This window comes from Solanum dulcamara, chromosome 8 (genome assembly GCF_947179165.1).
Source record: "Solanum dulcamara chromosome 8, daSolDulc1.2, whole genome shotgun sequence".
Taxonomy (NCBI): Eukaryota; Viridiplantae; Streptophyta; class Magnoliopsida; order Solanales; family Solanaceae; genus Solanum; species Solanum dulcamara.
This window is the reverse complement of record NC_077244.1, coordinates 74,962,890-74,983,845: the sequence shown is the minus strand read 5'-3', so window position 1 is coordinate 74,983,845 and position 20,956 is coordinate 74,962,890. Positions and strand designations below refer to the sequence as shown.

Genomic DNA, 20,956 nt, shown 5'->3' with positions numbered 1-20,956 from the left:
TCAGATGAAAACAATTTAGTACTACTATATGAAAGTGCTACTTGTAATTGATATGGGACTTATTATATAGAGGAGGTTGTGCATTGCAAGGAAAGGTAGGTGGAGTACGTTCGTCATTACAAAAAGAAAAAAAACACAAATTTATTAATGGGAACTTTTGTGATGGATAAATTTATCACAATTTCCTAATTGATTTTTGAAGATATTATGATCGAATAAAATTTGCAACAAACTTGATATTTTGTGTATTAAGTTATAAATTTGTGAGGAAAATGACAATATATCACAATTCTGTGCTTTCACAAATTTTATGTTGAAAATTAAAAAGAAACAAGACATATTAGAGTTTGTTTAAATTAACTTTTTACTTGCGATTTATAAGTCAAAAGTCAGAAGTTAGAATTTCTAACTTATCGCTTTTTGCTGATAAGCATTTTTTTTATTTACCCAAACACTTCAAAATTGTTCAAAAGTTATTTTGACTTAAAAACACCTAAAAATAAGTCAATTTATACGACTATTTTGATAGACTTGTGATGTCGTCACAAATTTGTGATGAAAATAAAAATCCTTTCACAGATTTTTAATAAGGCAAAATTTAATTAAAATAGTTAAATTTTGTGATAGGAATATTTAGTCACAATAATCATTGACGAAATTGTGATAGAAAAAAATTGGCAAAACAAATCTTCCACCATTGGAAGATGATGAAACACATAGGGAAAGTGGTTAGTATAATAACATTTATGATTTTTAAAATTAAATTATATATTATTTAATACAATAAATAATTACGTGATAAATTAGTGCATGACTATGTCATACCACCCCCACGCACCCCCTACCCCCGCTGGCGCGCACGCATGAAAATGAAGGCTAAAATAACAGGTTTACAGAGCAAAGAAATATAGTGTAGGGACAACCTCAATTGCAATCACGTCTCAAAAAAGAAATTGAACATATATGGAAGGCCTAATTATATTTAGTCTATCACTATTTATGATTGATTTTATTTTTCTTATGTCATATTTTATAACAGATTAACAAAATCCATCTCTAATTGAGACGAATTCCATCACAAATATTTTGTGACAAAGTTATTATTCTGTCACAATTTTTTACAACAAGCGAATATATCACGGTCAAAAAATTGTCGCATAAATCCATCACAAAGTCAATCTAATTTGTGATGGGATTATGATGGATTCTTTCGTCACAATTTTTGTTTTGTCTACTCATTAAATGTTATTATTGATAGTGTAGTTTTTTCTTCTTTTTTTTTTCCTTTATGATGTTAGTGAATATAAGTTTAGTTCAATATTGAGTTTAACTAAAGAGTATTATAAAAAAAATATGCTCTAACTAATCACTTTTATGTGTTATAGTAGATAACATATCTTATTTTTAAGATCGTGAATTGCTTTAACACATTTTATGGAGGAAGGATTACTTAGAAGATATTTTCTGAGTCATTGAAAGGTCTTATCCAGCGCTTAATCCCTTTAATTCGGGTTTAAGTTAATATCTATCTTCTGCCCTAGGTTCTATACATAGTAATTAGATGTATGTACTATAATTACAAAATATTTTCTTTAGTTCATATTACAAAATATTTTCTTTACTTCATATTAAATGAATTATTGGGGTATGACATACTTTATAAAAAAATATTTAAGAATATAAATTAAATGCTATTTTTCAATATCATCCTTTTGATTATCTCCAATTAAACTACTCTTCTAGAAAATATAAAGTAATTAAAAACATCATTAAATGAAAAATAAATATGACCAAAACTTTGATTCACCCTCGGCTAAATGTTTAAGCCACCTCATTAATTACTTTAATTTGCTTCTTTAAACGTCTATTAATATTACTTAGGCAATACCACCCTTGTTACTTGTTAGTCGTGCGACTCAGGTGGCTAATAGAGTTTAATTATCCCCTCATCTCAAATAAACCTATTGATCATTTTATCTTCAAAATATTGTTCTAAAATTATTGTCAATACTTTAGGGGATGCAAGATTAAAATTGACAATTATTTTTAATTTAACTATACCGTTAATTGCACAATATTTAATAGGAAAATTTTGACTTACTTTTATTAAATAGAGATAAATACTCTAAGTAGGAACTCAAATTAATACAGCCGCCGCGCCACACACAAAAGGGGAATTAATCCAAAAAAAAAAAAAGTGGACGCCCAAATTAAACTAGTAACAACTAACACAACTTAGTATCTACATAGAGAGCTTATTTTGTGTTAGGATGTCTAGAATTTGAAGGTTTAATATTTCAAAGATGTTTTCTTTGATTTCTCATTTGGTGTTTGACATTCATATTAAAGTCCAATTAATTTAGATTCGTGCCACGTAAGAATTCAACCCAAAAGCTCCGATTAAAGGAGCAGCAGCCCTCCTTTGATGGAAGTCCATGTGGATATTAATTCGGACGGAACAAATGCGGAATCAATAGGTTAGGCGATGAATTAATATCTCATAAGTTAAAACCTAAAGGAAAAGAACAATAATTTCTATGTGTTATTTTAATAGAGAGAAAAGGGTGGGAAAATAAATATCTACGTTCCAATTCTTTTTTTTTCCATGTCAAAAACACACATAAACTAACCCCTTTATTGAATTTCATATCTAAATTATTACTTATTAGTTTGAAAAACACATATATCTTTTTTATGTCACTCTCATCATGTACTACACTCTCTCTTTCATTTTAAAAAATTTGTCACATCACACTCCACATGTACAAAAAATATTCTACCTTAACAAAAATTAAATAAATTATTAGAATTAGTTAAAATTAAAGATTAAAATGTTATTATTTCCCGCTCAATTATTTTTATTTATTAAATTTCTTTTGTAAAAGTTTTAAAAAAAATTCTTACTTCATCTCTTCCCCCTTTAAATAATAATTTAGAATTTTTTTTAAAAAAAAAAACTACCCCTCTCCACCTAACCCTCTGCTTTCAATTATTTTTTTCTCGTTTTGTGTTAGATATACATATGATTTTAGGAAAATATTTTTTACTTGCCGCAAGACTTTTCTTAAAATAAAAATTTTATTTCTGTTATATTGGGTACGCAATTAGAAAAAAAATATTTTCGTAAAAATATATGTACATATATAACACAAAACGAGAAAAATACAAAAAAATAATATAAGTTAAGAGCGGAGGGTTAGATGGGGTGGGTAGGGTGGGTATAATTTTATGTTTTAAAAATTAAAATAATAACATTTTTTAGGAAGGAGTGGGGGAGGGGGTGAGACATGAATTTTTTAAAAATATTTTATAAAAGAAATTTAAAAAATTTAAAAACATAAAAGGACGGGGATTGTGGGGGAAAGGGCGGAGGTGGTGGAGTGCGTGAGCAAAATATTTTAAATTTTATTTTTTTAAAAAAATAATTTCTTTTTAGAAAAGGTAATTTCTTTTATAAAAAATAATTTCTCTTTTTTGGGATAGAAATACTTTAGTCTTTAATTTTTAACTAATATTAATTATTTATTTAATTTTTTTCAAGATGGAATATTTTATCAATGTGGCAAGGTTTTTCCAAAAAATAAAGAGAGTAGAGAGAATGTATTACACACTACTGAGGTGTGTTTCTCAAACTAATAAATAATAGTTTAAGTATGAAACTCACACTTCCAATAATTTTGATATGAAACTCAAAAAACTATAATAGTTTAGATGTGTTTTTGACACTTATTTCTTTTTTTCATTTACAAAAATTCCTAGCTCCCAATAAAAAAGTTTGTAGCAGGTAAGAAAACGTCAAAAGTTAACAAATAAGTAAGGAAGAGAGACTCATACAGTAAATAGTTACTTGGAGTACTACTTAAAAAAAATGGAATTAAGAATTTCCTCGCTAGTCCGTTATTATTTTATTCGTAGCTTATAAAAATTTGACGTTAATTTATCAATAAGTAAGATTAGCGATAAATTTATTATTTAACTACGAAATTTGTTCGTCGCTAAATCTAATTTATTTTTAGTGGGGGAGTATATGATATCACCATCTAGTCTAAGATAAAGCCTAGCTTGGCGTGGCCTAAAATTATTTTGACCAAACCCGTAGCTAGCCAAACCTTGATTACACAAAGGAATAGTATAATTCAAAACGTGGGAATATAGATTTATATTGGGAAAAGTGTCTTATTAGACATATATTCAGAGGTTTTGATCAAAATAAGTCACTATTAAAATCAATTCACCGAAATAATATGTTTTTTTGAAATTTTACAAAACTAATATAAACGTACTTCTCAGTAACATTTTAGGGTATATTTTATTCAAAAAAATTAAATAACAAAAAGACAAAAGTCTAACGGAGTAAACAGACATAAAACGTTATTATCAATAACGTTTTATAATTCATTACTCTGTACGTTTTATAGCTAAAAACGTTTTACTGAAATACCTTGTTTAGTATGTAATACAGGGACATCACTAATCTATACTTGTTCAAACAGTAGTGGAAGAATTAAAATTCAATCTTGTACAAGCCTCATTCAACTTTATTCAACTTTCCACTACTAAATGAATATATATTTTGTACAAGCTTTCACTTGAAATATATATGATTTTCTCTTTTCTTATCTTTTCATACATAGACAATACTTTTTACAACAAAAGGAAAAAGAGAGTGAGGAGGGCTTGCACAGATTGGAGCTTGTCTTGTACTCCTTTCAGTTTCAAAATTGATAACATTAATCATATGAGAAATCTTCTTGTAGCCTAGGTTACCATCCCTTCCAATTAAATATTAGACTACCAGTTGAAGAAGCTAATATTCTCTTTCATCTTGTTTAAAGAAGCTACTGAATTAAAACTGATGTAATAAATAAACAAAGCAATTATATAAAAACATAATGCATGCTACATCATAATAGAAGAGACAACGGAATTAATTGTTGTATTTATTCGGAAAGAAAGAAGTGGAAGATTTTATATTGATATGGTAGAAATTTAATTGAGAGTTTAGTTAAGCAACAAATTCATTTTGTTCTTATTTTTTTGGAGACCGTTTTGATTTGGTGTTGGTGATTTTCTGGAGCCATGTAACAAATTCATTTATGGAGAAAAATCATGTATATTTCAAGTGAAGGTTTGTACAAGTATATATCCATTTAGTAGAAAGTTGAATGAGCCTTGTACAAGATTGAATTTCAATTTTTCAACTACTGTTTGAACAAGTATAGATTAGTGATGTTCCTGTATTACATATCAAACAAGGTGTTCCAGTAAAACGCGCCTCAGAGTAAAGGCTTCCATGGTCAGCAACACAGGTTTGCTTAATGCTCCTCCAAATAATGGCTCCACCTCCCAAAGTAAACACATTTTCTGAGGTCGACTTTCTAGAGTCCATGTCAGATTGGAAATCTGAGTCTGTGTACCCTATGGGCACCAACTCATTCAAATGATAAACTAGCATGTAATTCCTAGTTCTTTTAAGGTAATTGATTATATGCTTAACTGTTGTCCAATATTCTCGTCCAGGATTAGATTGAAATCTACTAACCATGCCCACGGCAAAGCAGATGTCAGGTCTAGTGCACAACATCGCATACATGAGGCTTCCCACAGTTGACGCATAAGTAATTGCCTTCATGCTTTCTATCTTCTCATTTGTCTTAGGACATTGATCCTTAGATAGGGAAATTCCATGTCTAAAAGAAAGAAATCCTTTCTTGGAATCATGCATGCTGAACCTAGTAAGAATTGTATCAATATAAAGAGCTTGAGATAAGCATAACATCGTTTTCTTGTGATCACGCAAAACCTTGATCCAAGGATGTGAACAGCTTCTCCCAAATCCTTCATATCAATATTAGTCGACAACCATTCCTTAAATGAATTCATCAAGCCCACATTATTTTCTATGAGCAAAATATCATCTACATATAATACCAAAAACACCAATTTATCCCCATTCCATTTTTGTACACACAAGACTCGTCAAGACATTGCTCAAAACCAAAAGTCTTGACTGCATTGTCAAAACAAGTATTCCATGCCCTAGAAGCTTGCTTTAATCCATAAAGAGACCTTTTAAGCTTGCACAACATGTGTTCTTTGCCCTTTTCTATGAAATTGTCTGGTTGTCGCATAAAGATGCTCTCATCAAGACTTCCATTAAGGAAAGTTGTCTTGACGTTCATTTGCCAAATCTCATAATCATAATGAGCAGCAATAGATAAGAGAATTCTAATAGACATAAGCATGACTACCGTCGAAAATGTTTCCTCATAATCGATCCCTTTTTTCTGAGTAAACCCTTTTGCAACAAGTCTAGCTTTATAAGTTTGCACTTTTTCGTCTATTCCTCTATTTTTCTTATAGATCCGCTTGCATTCAATGAGTTTGACTCCATCTACAGGTGGTTCTATAAGATCCCAGACTTTATTGGAGTACATGGACTCCATTTCTGATTTCATAGCAATGATTCATTTTTCTGCATCTTTATCTTGTAGTGTTTCGTCATAATTCACAGGCTCGATATTCAACTCTTCAGGGATTCTCTCAAAGGACTCTCCCAAGAGTGCATATCGTAGTGATTTTCTTATCACTCTCCCACTACGATGAGTCACTACAAGCACAGGGGCAGGTTCATAGAGAGTTGCATTATTATGATCTTGTGGTGGAACCACATCATTTGTAGGATCTTGAGTCTTCATGTTATCCTCAACACCTTGTGGTGAGAAGATAACAACAACTTCTTCCTCTAATGCAATTTGCTCATAACTACTCCCACTACTTTGATGCAATGAATTTTTAGGAACTTGTACTTGTGGAATTATATGTCTATTAATATCTCTCCCACTACTATAATGTAATGGTATGTGAATTCTAACATTTGGGTTTTGAATTTGATTTTTATTATTTTCAGTAGATTGATTTATTATCTCTTTGCTTAATTCCCGTAGAACTAGTTTACTTCTGGGAACGTGGTCTGTCAAAAAATTCTTTTTCAGAAATTTGGCATTGATACTCATAATGACTTTCTTTTCTTTAGGATTATAAAACATACCACCTTTCGTTCCTTTGGGGTATCCAATTAAAACACATACTTCTGTTCTAGATTTCAATTTTTCTGCCTTTCCTTTCAGCACATGTGTTGGACATCCCCAAATTCGAACGTGTTTCAAACTAAGTTTGTGCCCAGTCCACAATTCAATGGGTGTCACAGGTACAAACTTAGAAGGAACTAAGTGCAGAATATAATTTGCAGTTTCTAATGCATATCCCCAAAATGAATAAGGTAAATCAGAGTAACTCATCATAGATCTAACCATTTCTAAAAGAGTCCTGTTTTTTCTTTTTGCTACACTATTTTGTTGTGGCATTCTATGTGCAGACATTTGAGATGTAATTTCTTGTTCTGATAAGTAACTAATGAACTCATTTGAGAGATATTCGCCTCCACGATCAGATCGTAGTGACTTGATAAATTTCCCATGTCGTTTCTCCGTATTCGTCTTAAACTCTTTGAATTTCTCAAAGCATTCAGACTTACGACGCAACAAATAAATATATCCATACTTTGAGTAGTCATCAATGAAAGTCACGAAATACTTATATCCACCTCTCGCTTGAATGCTCATCAGACCACACAAATCAGAATGAATTAGCTCTAATTTATCATTAGCTCTATTTCCTTTTGAGGGGAAAGGTCTCTTAGTCATTTTTCCTTCTAAACAAGATTCACATGTTGGTAGTGCCTCCACTTTCAATGAACCTTGTTATGTCGGAAAAAGATGGTTTAAAATTAATTTTAACTTTTTAGAGAAAAAATTAATTTTAGAAAAGAGGAACCGCCACTTAATTTTTTAAAGAAATTAAGAAAACTTAATTTAAAAGACCCTAACAGATTTAGGTCTTAAAACTTCAGAAAAAAAGGTACGAGGTTCTTATTTCCACTTTGAGAAGGTGTTAAGCATTCAAAGTGGCCACTAACGCGCGGTTATCCGACGATTTAAAATATTATTTGACTAACTTTTAAAATATTAATTTAAAAGAAAATGAAGACTTTAAAATTATTTTTTAGAAAAAATGATCAACCTTCAACATTGAAAATAATATACATGTACATAATAAAAGTAAAAGTTTATCCAATGACTAAGTAAAGATAGAAAATCATTTAAAAAGTAAATTAACATGAATTGGTTTATTTTTAGGAGAATCTAATTAAGTTAAAATAAATTAAAATTAATATCTAAGCAAGCATAAATAACATGAGTAAATAAATTATTACAACCCGAATCAATTTAAATAAATGGTAAATAATACATAAAAATATGGCCTGACACTTAGTTTATGTATGTCTGGACTAAGTTGTTGGGTCATCTACGTTTTGGACCTTAATCCCAATTCCACTATATATCGAAGTTGTATATATATTGTATATCGAATTATATATACACTGTATATAATATATACAATATTATTTTTGTATATCGAACTATATACATATTGTATATCATCTGTTTGTTTCTTGTACCTGTTGTATATCAATGTATATCAGACTATATATACACTGTATATCAATGTATACCATATTGTTTTCTTATATATCGAACTGTATAGATACTATATATCAGTGTATACGATACTGTTTTCCACCTCTATTCCATGTATACAACCCAATATCAATATATTCAAATCATATATATTAGTTTCCTTGCCATGTATCAACTTTTCAGCAATTCGAGCAAAATGATGAAAGAGAGCAACTCCTTCTCTTTTTTTGAGATGAGAGAGCAAAGTTTATGATTTTCAGAGTAAAGTTAGAATTTTGTTGGGAAATTAAACACTCATGGAGTATTTGGACGCACTTTCGATAGTGACTCGATATTTATGCCTATGAGGCTCTAAAAAAATCTAAAAGAGTGGACTAGCTGCGTCTCCAAATAAAGCAACATATTCACAAAATAGTTATAGCATATAGCATACAAACAATTATTGCGCATTCTAAACAGATATGTGACATTTTTGTGCCAAAGGTAGGCCTAATGATTTGAAGGATGTATTACGTCATTTGAAATATTATATTGCACCAAAACTTATATTTATACAAATATTACGAATGAATTGAATGGGGATACATAAATTGAAAAAAAGGGATACAAATAATCAGTCTCACGCAAGGGAACAATTCTAACTAAGCCTTCGTGGAAAATCCTTCTTTCTTGACATCTCCGAATGCCAACGCCTTTTGGATGAAGTGTCATTTTGTGAAGATCCTTCTTTGACTAGACTAAGCTACAAAATAAACTCCCAGCCCCGAGGGACAATGGTTTGCCAATCCACGTATACAACCTTCAAATTTAAACATATAGGTATGATTGTCCATTTAGGCCGAGGTCCGTTTTGGACTTAAGGTGGTCTTTCTAATGGGCCCACTACGCCTTGGGTATTGGGTCGTCTTAGGCCAATGTACTAAATTAGGATTTTGGTTTCGCTCTATGCTAGGTGGACTAGAATGAGTTTTGAAAAGAGACTGGATACCCGAGTCGGATAAACTGCGGGCTGAATATAATAAACGGCGTTGGACGACCACGAACCAACTACCCGTTTATTAATTCAAGAAGTAATGATTATTTTCTGAAGGAACAGCCGCAGGTGACTACGTAACCGTCCTTAATCCTAATGCAAACTATTTGTCATTTGGCAAAATTTATTGTCATGAAGTGCAATAATTATAATTTGTAAAATTTAAGCAAATAAAAACAAATAAACATTATTACAAACATAGTCAAATAATCAAATCTAATGGTTAGAACCAATTAAATTCCCCAGCGGAGACGCTATTTCTGTTATGTCGGAAATAGACGGTTTAAAATTAATTTCAACTTTTTAGAGAAAAAATCAATTTTAGAAAAGAGGAGTCGCCACTTAATTTTTTTAAAGAAATTAAGAAAACTTAACTTAAAAGACCCTAACAAATTTAAGTCTTAAAAATTCAGAGAAAAAGGTACGAGGTTCTTATTTCCACTTTGAGAAGGTGTTAAGCATTCAAAGTGGCCGCTAACGCGCGGTTATCCAACGATTTGAAAATTTATTTAACTAACTTTTAAAAATATTAATTTAAAAGGAAGCGAAGACTTTAAAATTATTTATTTATTTTTTTAAGAAAAATGATCAAATTTAAACCTTTGAAAATAATATACATGTGTATAAAAAAAACGTAAAAAGTTTATTAAATGACTAAGCAAAGGTAGAAAATCATTTAAAGAGTAAATTAACATGAATTGGTTTATCTTTAGGGGAATCTAATTAAGTTAAAACAAATTAAAATTAATATCTAAGCGAGCTAAATAACATAAGTAAATAAATTATTACAACCCGAATCGATACAAATAAATAATAAATAACACATGAAAATATTGTCCGACACTTAGTTTCTCTACGCCTGAACTAAGTTGTTGGGTCATCTGCATTTTGGGCCTTAAGCACAATTCCATAGTATATCGCAGTTGTATATACACTGTAAATCGAACTGTATATACACTATATTATATATAGTGTATACAATATTATTTTTGTATATCAGACTGTTATACACTGTATACCACCTGTTTGTTCCCTGTATCTACTTTATATCATTGTATATCAGACTGTTATACACTGTATACCATGTTCGTTCCCTGCATCTATTGTATATCATTGTATATCAGACTGTATATACACTGTATATAGTGTTTGTTCCCTGTATCTGCTGTATATCATTGTATATCACTGTATATAAGATTGTATATACACTATATACAGTGTTTACAATATTATTTTCCGCATGTATTCTGTGTATACAACCCAATATTAATATTAAAATCATGAATATTACCTTGCTTTCCATGTATCAACTTTCCAACAATTTGCTCAAGATGATGGGAGACTCAAAACTCAACAATATGCAAGGATGGAGTCCAAATATGGACTCGAATTGATATCACATGCACCAAAATAAAATTACATAAGCATCTACTAATTTTAAACTAAACCAAGGAATATATCATGATACTAACAACATGCTAACTAGCTCAAATTTTTTAAAAAAATTAAATCAATTAGGCCATGAAAGTTCTAATTATATAACAACTTTAGGCATATTTTGTTATCTAAATCATGTTAAAAGAAAAAATTGAAAACATGAAAGTCTATATTGTCAAAGAAAGCTACTTGAAAAAATAATGGACAAAACTAAGAGCTTTCATGAAATAATCCTAACATATGATAGCTAATTAATTCTAACACATGCTAACTATAAGAAATTTCTATCATTAATCTAATTATTCTTAATAAATGCTAACTAAAAAAATGAGACTATAAATCAACTAAACATAAAACATGAAATAATTAAATAAAATAAAGCTAAAAAGAGATTTTACCTCTTTCCGGGCCGAGACTGAAGACGATGAGCGGAAGACAACTTCACCACCACCTAAGAGCTTGATGGAACTCCAATCTACAAAAAAAAAGATTAAAAATTTAGACTCGAACCTTCGTGGGTTCGATTTTATAAGAACAGTGTTCTTAGCCTAAATTTCGACTTCAATCTTCTATTTTCCTTGAAGAAAAATATAGATTGAAAGCTAGAAATTTTCACAACTTTTAGGCTGGGACAAGAGTCCAAAATCCTAGCCAAATTAAGAAAATTTCTAACTTTGGGGTGGTTAAAGAACCTCCCTCTTCTTCTCCTTCTTAATAAGAATATGAGCCTTTATATAGGCTCAAAAAACTTCAAATTTTCATACAATTTTCGATGTGGAGTTTGGAAATTTTTTATTTTTTTTTTAGAAAAAAACTAAAATTTGCAAAAATGTAAACTATAATTAAACTAACCTAACTAACATTATATTTAGTAAAAATAAAATCTTTTGAGGTGATTTTCGAATAACCATATAAATATTAATCAAATATATAGTTATATAGAAATATGTATATTATACTAAAATTTATAAAAAGATAAAAATAGTTAAGAATAATATGAAAAATATTTTTTGTTTTTTATAAGAGCTAATTATTTTAAAATGTTCGAATTCAAAGAAAACTCGATAGCTAATTTGCGTTGTGGATGGTCAAAATTGGGTGTCAACAATTCTCATGTTAAGATTACAGATACTAATCACTAAATTAAATTACTGACGAATTTAATTCAATGATTAATTTCCTTTAAAGTAATACTTAACTTATTTCATGTGCCAAATTCATAAATCTACCGATCGGATTTGCGAAAACTTATAAGCTTCTCATAAAAAGTTAAGGAAAAGACAAACCAGACATAGCAAGCTATGGGCGATACACAAGAAGCTCAAGTTTACCATGCGATAATTATTATACACGAATTAATTATTTCAATGGAATTTTTTTACCTTTCTATACTAATCACATATTATTAATACACATATTATATTTCATATAAAATAATTTTTAAAAATTTTCACAGTGTAATACATTTATTATTTAACATCACCAATCAAATATTATACTCCCCGTTTCATTATAGTTGTCATTTTAACTATTAAAAATCGTCCCCAAAAAATTATTATTTTAGAGATTCAAGACTTGAGCTGACAATTATTTTTAACAATATATACCTTTAACATTAAAGAAGTGGTTCTTTTATAACTTGGTAAACAATACCACATGTGCATTATTTTCCCTAATGGATATGAAAAAAATTAGAGGGATAGTTTAAATGGACGAAGGAAGTTTTAGTAATCGACCCTTAATAATATATGTGTTAAGAATTATTCTATTATATATATTTTCTAAATGTCGTGATCAAGGACAATTGATTTGTAATTCTTTTATAGTTTATATTATTTTATTTTAAAAAAAAATTGACTTATGAAATTTTTGAAAATTGTTATAAATTTATTGAATTGGTGGATAGTCCATTTGCTTGATACATGAACTACTTACATTCATGTATATATATATATTTTTTAGGTTCTATGAATCATTTTGGATAAGAATGTATCTATTAATTATGACATTTAACATAGTGACTTTTGGAGTGATTTCTCAATCTATAAATAGGGTTGTCATTTACCATTGTAAGGTACACTTGAAGACACTTGAATAGAAAAATCTTTTTATGATTTAGAAATAAATTTCAATCGATACCCGACAATAGAATAACGTCCGGTCACTAACACTGACTAGGAACCAAAGGCATATACTCCTACCGATTGAATATTCTCTGCTCCAGAAATCTTCTTAAATGAAAAAAGGTATAAAATTTTGGTAGCATGAGTTTGAGTATTATTTTCATTCTCCAGTGGTGAATGCAATGAGACTTGTTTTGGTTTGGCAATAGATCAAATCTTTGAATATGTCCAATGAATGATTGTCATGTCTAGTTAAATGATGAAGGTTATATGATAATCGTTGAAGAATTTAAAAGGTATTAAAGTGATTCTATTGAGTACCCCAATGATTGTGAGATTGTTTAACACAAAGAAAGATCAATTTTGATCTGATGAAATGATTAAAAAATATCATGTATTAGTGCAGTTGGTGCACATATCATGCAAATGCTAGAAGATTATTACATAATAAAAGCTATGTGAGAAGATTGTCATATTATCGTTCAAAGTTATGACAAGATACTAATAAAGAAAGTAACTCAACACATAAAAGATGTGTGATTTTCTTTGAGAAAAAGATACAAGTTTCAATAAAATTGAAATGTTCAATCTCCGAATTAGAAATTATTGATTATGCAGATGTTGGAATTGCATCAAGGACATATCTTCAGAGAATCATGAACATGACTTTATTTTATTCCAATGAATCCAAGGCAGAAATAATTGATTAAGCAGATGTAGGATATTCATCCGATCTGCATGAAGCTCATTCTTAAATAAGCTATTTGTTTACATGTGGAGGCACAATAATATCTCGACGTTCAATGAAACAAACACTACTAGCCACTTCTTCAAATCATGCATAGAAATAGTCATTCATGAAATAAGTCAAGAGTGTGTTTGGTTGATATTAATGATCTATCATATTCATGAAATCTGTGATTTTCCTTAAAAGGAATATTTCAATCACCATGTACGAAGATAATACAATATATATAACTTAATTGAAGAAGGATACATCAAAGGAGACTAGACAAAGTACATTTCATCAAAATTCTTCTTCACACATGATCTTCAATAAAATAGTGTGATAGAAGTTGAACAGATTTGTTCAAGTGATGATTTTGCAGACTTATTCATTAAGCTGTTGCCAATATAACATTTGAAAAGTTGCGATGTAAGATTGGAATGTATCGCCTCCAAAATATCAAATAAAGTTTTTATTAGGGGGAGTAAAATACGCGTTGTACTATTTTTCTTAATCATGGTTTTGTCCCAATTGAATTTCCTTGATAAGGTTTTTAATGAGGCAACACTTGAAGCGTATTCTGAGATGTGTATACTCTTTTTCCCTCACTAGACTTTTTTCCAATGAATTTTTTCTAGTAAGGTTTTAACGAGATACATTATCTATGGACATTCAAGGGAAAATGTTATAAATTCACTGTGTCCATTTGCTTGATAGATGAACTGCTTGCATTCATGTATACATATTTCATAGGTTCTTTGAATCATTTTGGATAAGAATGTATTATTAACTATGATATTTAACATGGTGACTTTTGGAATGATTTCTCATTCTCTAAATAGGATTGTCATTCTATAAATAGGATTATCATTAACTATTGTAAGATACACTTGAACAGAAGAAAAAATTTCCCTTCATCTATATTTCTTGTCTTATACTCTTTATACTTATATTGTTCTAAGCTTAATTTTTTTAAAAAAAATGCATAAAAAATCCAAAGATTTTTGCAAGAGCCTTTTTTTTTTAAAAAAAAGAAAATAATAATTAAATTTGGACCATCAAAGGTAACTAAGTAATGTCTTTAAAATTGATACTACTAAAACCTCGGATTATTCCAAAACCCAAAACCAGGTCTACTATTTCCTCCGCCGTCGCCGCCGTGCTCTTCCATTACAGCCGAAAAATGGACAAAGCCCAAAAGAAGAAGAAAAACCGAACTCCAGAAGTCCAATTCCGGTTAAACCTAGATAATTGCTCGAAAACCAAAGATCTTTCTACCGCAATCTCCTTATATGAATCTGCTCTTTCACAATCCTCAACGATTCGTTTTTCCAATAACCATTTCAACTCTTTTCTTTACATCTGCTCCAACTCTGTTTCAGACCCATCAACGAAAAATGCCGCTATTGAATTTGGGTTTCGAATCTTTGAACACATGGGTTCGTGTAAAATTACCCCCAATGAGGCAACTGTCACGGCTGTTGCTCGGTTGGCGGCAGCAACTGATGATGGTGATAAAGCATTTGAGTTGGCTAAAGGAGTGGGGAATTGTGGGAAGTTAAGGACTTATGGACCGGCTTTGTTTTGTTTTTGTAAGATGGGTGAGGCTGATCAGGCCTATCAAGTGGAAGAGCACATGAGGTCTCTTGGGTTGCAACTTGAGGAAGCCGAGCTTGCTGGGTTGTTAAAGGTGAGTTCTTTTTGTCTTTGTATTGTCCCAGTTATTGCTAATTAACTTATTGATGAGCACTTAGGTAACTTTTCAGTGCATTCGAGTTGCCAGCACTTTTTGCTGCCTCTGTTGGTTTTGCTATCTGTAAATATATCTGGATTAGGATGTTACTCTGTGCGTGGGGGAGGGGGCAAATTTGTACTACTTCTCAAATAAAATGCACCATGAATTTTGTTTGTGGGGAAGTCCAAATTTGTTAATTGATCAATAGTTCAATGAATTGCAATATATTGATTTTTATTTTATGCTTGTACATTTTTCTTCAAAGTATTCGATATTCGAAGGCATGGGCCCAAACTAGCAATGGTTAAACGTGATTCATATAGCTAATCCTGACTAGTTTTGCTAGTGCTTTGCATTTGTCCTAACTTTTGTTCTGTTGGTTTGCTATCTATTAAATATATCTCTGTGTTAGGTCGCACTTCTGTATGTAATTGGGGTGGACTGGCGTGGGGGTGAGGGTGTCGTTAGGTTGTACTCTACTTGAAGAATTCACCATGTATCGGTTTTGTGGAAGGATGAACCTATACACTGATTGATAGTTCATCAAGTTGTAATGTGCAGTTTTTTGTTTAACTTTTGAACTTTAACCTTCAAATTACTCAGCACAGTTATAAAATGGGCTAAATGGAGCGGAATAGTTATATAGGATTCATTATGATGACCAACTATTTGGGATTGAGGCATAATTGTTAATTGAACTTTTACTTTCTAGGTGAGTGTGGAGAAAGAAAGGGAAGATAAGGTTTATCAGTATTTACATAAACTGAGAATGTCAATCAGGAGCGTAAGTGACTCGACAGCAGAAATCATACAGAGTTGGTTTGGAGGGGAAGTGGCAACTAAGGTAGGGTTATCCAACTGGGATATAGATCAGGTGAAAGAAGCAATTTTACAAAATGGTGGAGGGTGGCATGGTCTTGGATGGCTTGGAAAGGGTAAGTGGCTTGCACAGAGGTCCCAAATAGCTCCAGATGGGAGGTGTCTAACTTGTGGAGAACAGTTAGCTTGTGTTGATATTGACAGAGCAGAGACAGAAAGATTTGCAGAGTCAGTTGCTTCTTTGGCTATGGAAAGGGAAGTCCATTCCAATTTTAAGGAATTTCAGGTGAGGAAGTTGTCTTTAGTTATTTCTTTGTATGTGATTTACCACAACTATTCTATTCAAACGCGACATATATACTGTGTCTCTCAAGTATTTTCTGAGTTTTTCTCCTAACTTCTCCTAGCATTGTTTAGGACTGGCTGGAAAAGCATTCAGATTATGATACTGTAGTGGATGCAGCAAATGTTGGGCTCTATCAGCAGAATTTTGCTGAGGGAGGCTTTAGCATTGACCAGGTTGATAATATTAAGCTTGCTATTTATTGCCTTTCATTTGTTTTTTCCATTTAATTTTGTTAAAGCAGCAATTTGACTCATGTTCCATCCTGTATTGCAATAGAGCAGCTTGTTGCTGTTGTGAATGAATTGCATAGCAGGAGCAACAAGTGGCCACTGGTTATATTACACAAAAAACGTGTTCGTTCACTGTTTGAGAATGCTGGGTACAGAGAGTTGCTTGAAGAGTGGATAAATGAAAATATACTTTATGGAACACCCTTTGGATCCAATGATGACTGGTAAAAACAGAAGACTGTTTTAACTTCTCTCTTTCTCCCTAACACTATTTTTTTTTAAAAATATTCTAATGATGCAAAGAAAAATTGAATATAGCGATGTTATATCAAATTGATTTCCTTTACCTTTATCACTTCACCTTTTACATTGATGAGATCTCTTGTAGTCATCATTTATCTTGCCTTTCTTTTAGCAACTGTGAGAATTTGAATCACTTTATTTCTTTCCTGTGAAGTGATAAAATGCATCTTTTCTTGTCCATGTGACTGGTCATATGATTTGAATGTTATTTTCCTGTAGCATTCCCAGCAACTCTATACTATGTTACATCGTGCAATATGATATAGGTACTGGCTTTATGCAGCAGTAAAACGTAAGTGTTTGCTCGTGACAAATGATGAAATGAGAGATCACATCTTTGAGCTCCTGGGTAGTAGCTTTTTTGCCAGATGGAAAGAAAGACATCAGGTTAAATTGCTTAAAAAGTTTATGCCAGATATCATTCCTCACAGTCAAGTTTTTATGCATTCTTGAAATATACTACTTTTTTGTAACTTCTGTTTTCATATGTTTCCTATGATTGAACTCTATCATTCAGATGATAGATTGATTGTGAAAATTGAAGAGATTTGGATGGTGAATTATATTTTACTTCTTCCTTTTGAACAATTCTATCAATTCATAAGTAATAAACTGTCTTTATAACCCTTGTGTTCTTGGATTGAAAATAATATGAAGATATTAATCTCAAACCACATTCAACGCCAGAAATGATTGGTTGTCTATAATTTCACAGACAAATAAAATGAATTAGAAAATATTTCATGGTTCCTTTCATTTCCTTTCCATCGAAAATGCTAAGTTTATGTAATTCATAATCAAATTAACAGGAATTCTTATGCTCCTCTATGTCCTATTACTAGACTAACTCAGCAAAAGAACTTTATTTGGTGGCATGATTAGGCTATATGAAGACACTCTATTTATTTAGCCAATTAATTTTGATCTATATTTTGCACGTAAAGTTGGCTCCGACACCACCGTTTTAATTTATTTTTTTATTTTTTCATGTAAAGTGGAGTATTAGCTATGGTCTTATGCTAGTCATGCTGCTGAGGTTCTTGTGAGTCACAATCCTCAAGCGTAATACATATAAACAAAATGTAGCATAATTTTACACATGTTTTTATAAAACATAACACATAATCTGAAACTTGCCAATCATGTAATAGTCGATAGTACTTGTTTCATTACTCAAATTTTGGACTCTTTCCTCAAGTTCCAATCAGTAGAAATCATACTCATGAAAAACAATTTACTCATATCTCAAATAATGTTAGACATTTACAAAATCATATTTTATAATCGTAGACATATCGCCCCCGTCTTATGCATGGTTTATACTCATCAAAGCTTTTAAATTCTTAATTCTTCTCACAACATGTATACATCATTTATACATCACACCTTTTAGCGAAAGGTCTAGTAACCAAATACTTGACCTTCAATGCTTGTGAATTTTAACTCCAATCTGACAAGCTATCATCAATTGTCCAACAAATCCAAGAAGAAAGCACAACAATTGGTAATTCATTTATCAAAGTTCATACGTTAATCCATAGAACCCATTCCAATATTGCGAATTAGAACTCAAGGTGTTTCTCAACTCCAAACTCGGATGTATTACTAACCCATGTTTGCAGTTATTTATATCCTTAGCCTTGTGTATTCTTGGAAATTGATATTTGATCTTGTTTGTAGCTCTTCCATGTGTGTTCTTACTGTCTCAATTCTCCATCCAATGCCCTAAAATGAAGAGCTTTAGCATATCATACCAGCTGTAGCAGTCTTAAGCAACTTGTTTGGTCATATTCTTTTCACTGGGTTATACCTCTTTTTCAGTTGGGTTGACCAAACTTTTAACTTTAGGTGAAAATGTCTCCAAGTACTAGGTTAATGTTTTAGCTGAGAGGTGGGATAAATGCTAGCCCACTAAGTTACACAGTTTTTTGATAACTGTAGAACTATAGTGTAGAAAGTTCACTTTAATGGCTGAAACAGGAGCAGTTTCAGAACTATTTTATCCATTTACTAACCAACGAATGACCATATGAATAAATGTTGGATAAGATCTTATCTATGTCATAAATACTTCAAAAATTGTTTCAGGCACTTATTCATCTATGTATTCATTACCTTTTAGGTGGGTGTGTCTCTAGGCTTTCTCTTTCTTTCATAATTTGTCTGCAGACTTTTTATGCACCCACCTCTTATAGTGCTTATAGTTAGTGGTAAATTGTTGCATGGTGTTTCAATTTTGGTAATTTCTTAGATGATGTTTCTTAATGATAAACGCAGAGAAAAGAAACAATTTTGACAAGTTGATGTGTCTTGGTAATATTGTAGGTCAAGTACACTTTTCTTAAAGGGGAGATTAAGCTTCTGATGCCACCCACATATTCTGCTGTCTTTCAGGTATACTCTGTCTTGCTCTCATTCCCTTTTAAACTGTGTTCTTTCCTTTTAAAGATGTTTCTTGTTCATAGTTGTCTATACAAATGACTGTCTATACTAATAATGATATCAGCATCTCGATTATGTCTCCAATTTTTCAGTAAATGTCAATATGCATTTTCTTGGTATTTTGGGAAAGAAAACAAATTGAGCATGCTGGGTTTCATCTAGACCACAACGTGATGGATGCTTGATCGAGTGGTTTGAAAGGGTTGCGTCCTGTAGATGAAGCTATGCAGTTTTATATTGTCTTTTTACCAAAAAAGAAAAAAAAATGATGTATTTTCCTTGTTGCTGATTAGTGAGTTGAAATGATCAAGATGTCTAATTATTGTTACCTCACAGAAGCGCATTAATACTTCTGTCTATTCTTGGGAGTTTGTTCTTTTTCCTCAACTTGCATCTTTTACACCATATTGGGTATCCCTTCACAAGTTTCTGCATGACATAACTTTAAATTGTTGAACTTATATTAAAAAATAGATCTATTATGACCTATTGATTAATTCCTAGTTTCATTTCCATCTGTAGTTTGACTTTTCCGTTAATGTAATAATTTGCTAGTATTGCAGTCTTCGGATATTTACATCTCATAATATTATACGTCTATCTCAGGAATCCAAGAATGGGTCGTGGCATGTGCCCCTGGCAGGCGAGGCGGTTGAGGCGTCTTCAAGGACTTGGCTCTGCATCACCAGACAAGCTTTATATGAATCCGACAACAAACAACATGCAAGCGTAGTAGAAGCTTCTCAAGTTAGTGAGGTTGATCAAATTGCAGCCTCATGCCATTTAGATAGTTTTACAAGTCAGAATGGCGGCTTAAAGACGTGTTCTAGTTTGGCTGGTAAGAGGAAAGTGAGGTCCCCCTCTCCATCTCCATCTCACTCCAGTCTACAATCTTGAAAATTTGAAGGTGATACCTTTTTCAGAACCTTACCAACTGCATGAATTACCCGTCACGTTGCTGAGCTTTTTAATTTTCTTTCTAAATTAATGAAATGGAGGAGATCTACTGGTTGGCGTGCTCCTCAAATGAACACATTAAGATTTGCAATGCTGCATAAGATTTGTGGTTCATTAATTTACTTGAGATGTCAAAGTTGAAACGTTAACAATATAATTGACCGCCACAAGATACATATATCTTCATCACCTGCACTCTTATTTCTTTTTCCCTGTGTTGGCAACTTGACATCCCAAGTTTTTCTATGTTGAAGTTAGTCGTCC

At 31.3% G+C, this 20,956-nt stretch overlaps 1 protein-coding gene across 1 annotated transcript; it reads left to right on the top strand.

Annotated features, from left to right (window-relative positions):
- Positions 1-14,949: 14,949 nt before the first annotated feature.
- On the top strand, positions 14,950-20,881 carry LOC129898942 (proteinaceous RNase P 2). The gene is made up of 7 exons (XM_055973656.1): positions 14,950-15,550; positions 16,308-16,700; positions 16,832-16,933; positions 17,042-17,214; positions 17,560-17,680; positions 19,619-19,687; positions 20,342-20,881. Exons 1-7 carry the CDS (start codon positions 15,044-15,046, stop codon positions 20,630-20,632), a joined length of 1,656 nt encoding a protein of 551 aa, XP_055829631.1. The 5' UTR covers positions 14,950-15,043; the 3' UTR covers positions 20,633-20,881.
- The last annotated feature ends 75 nt before the right edge of the window (positions 20,882-20,956 follow it).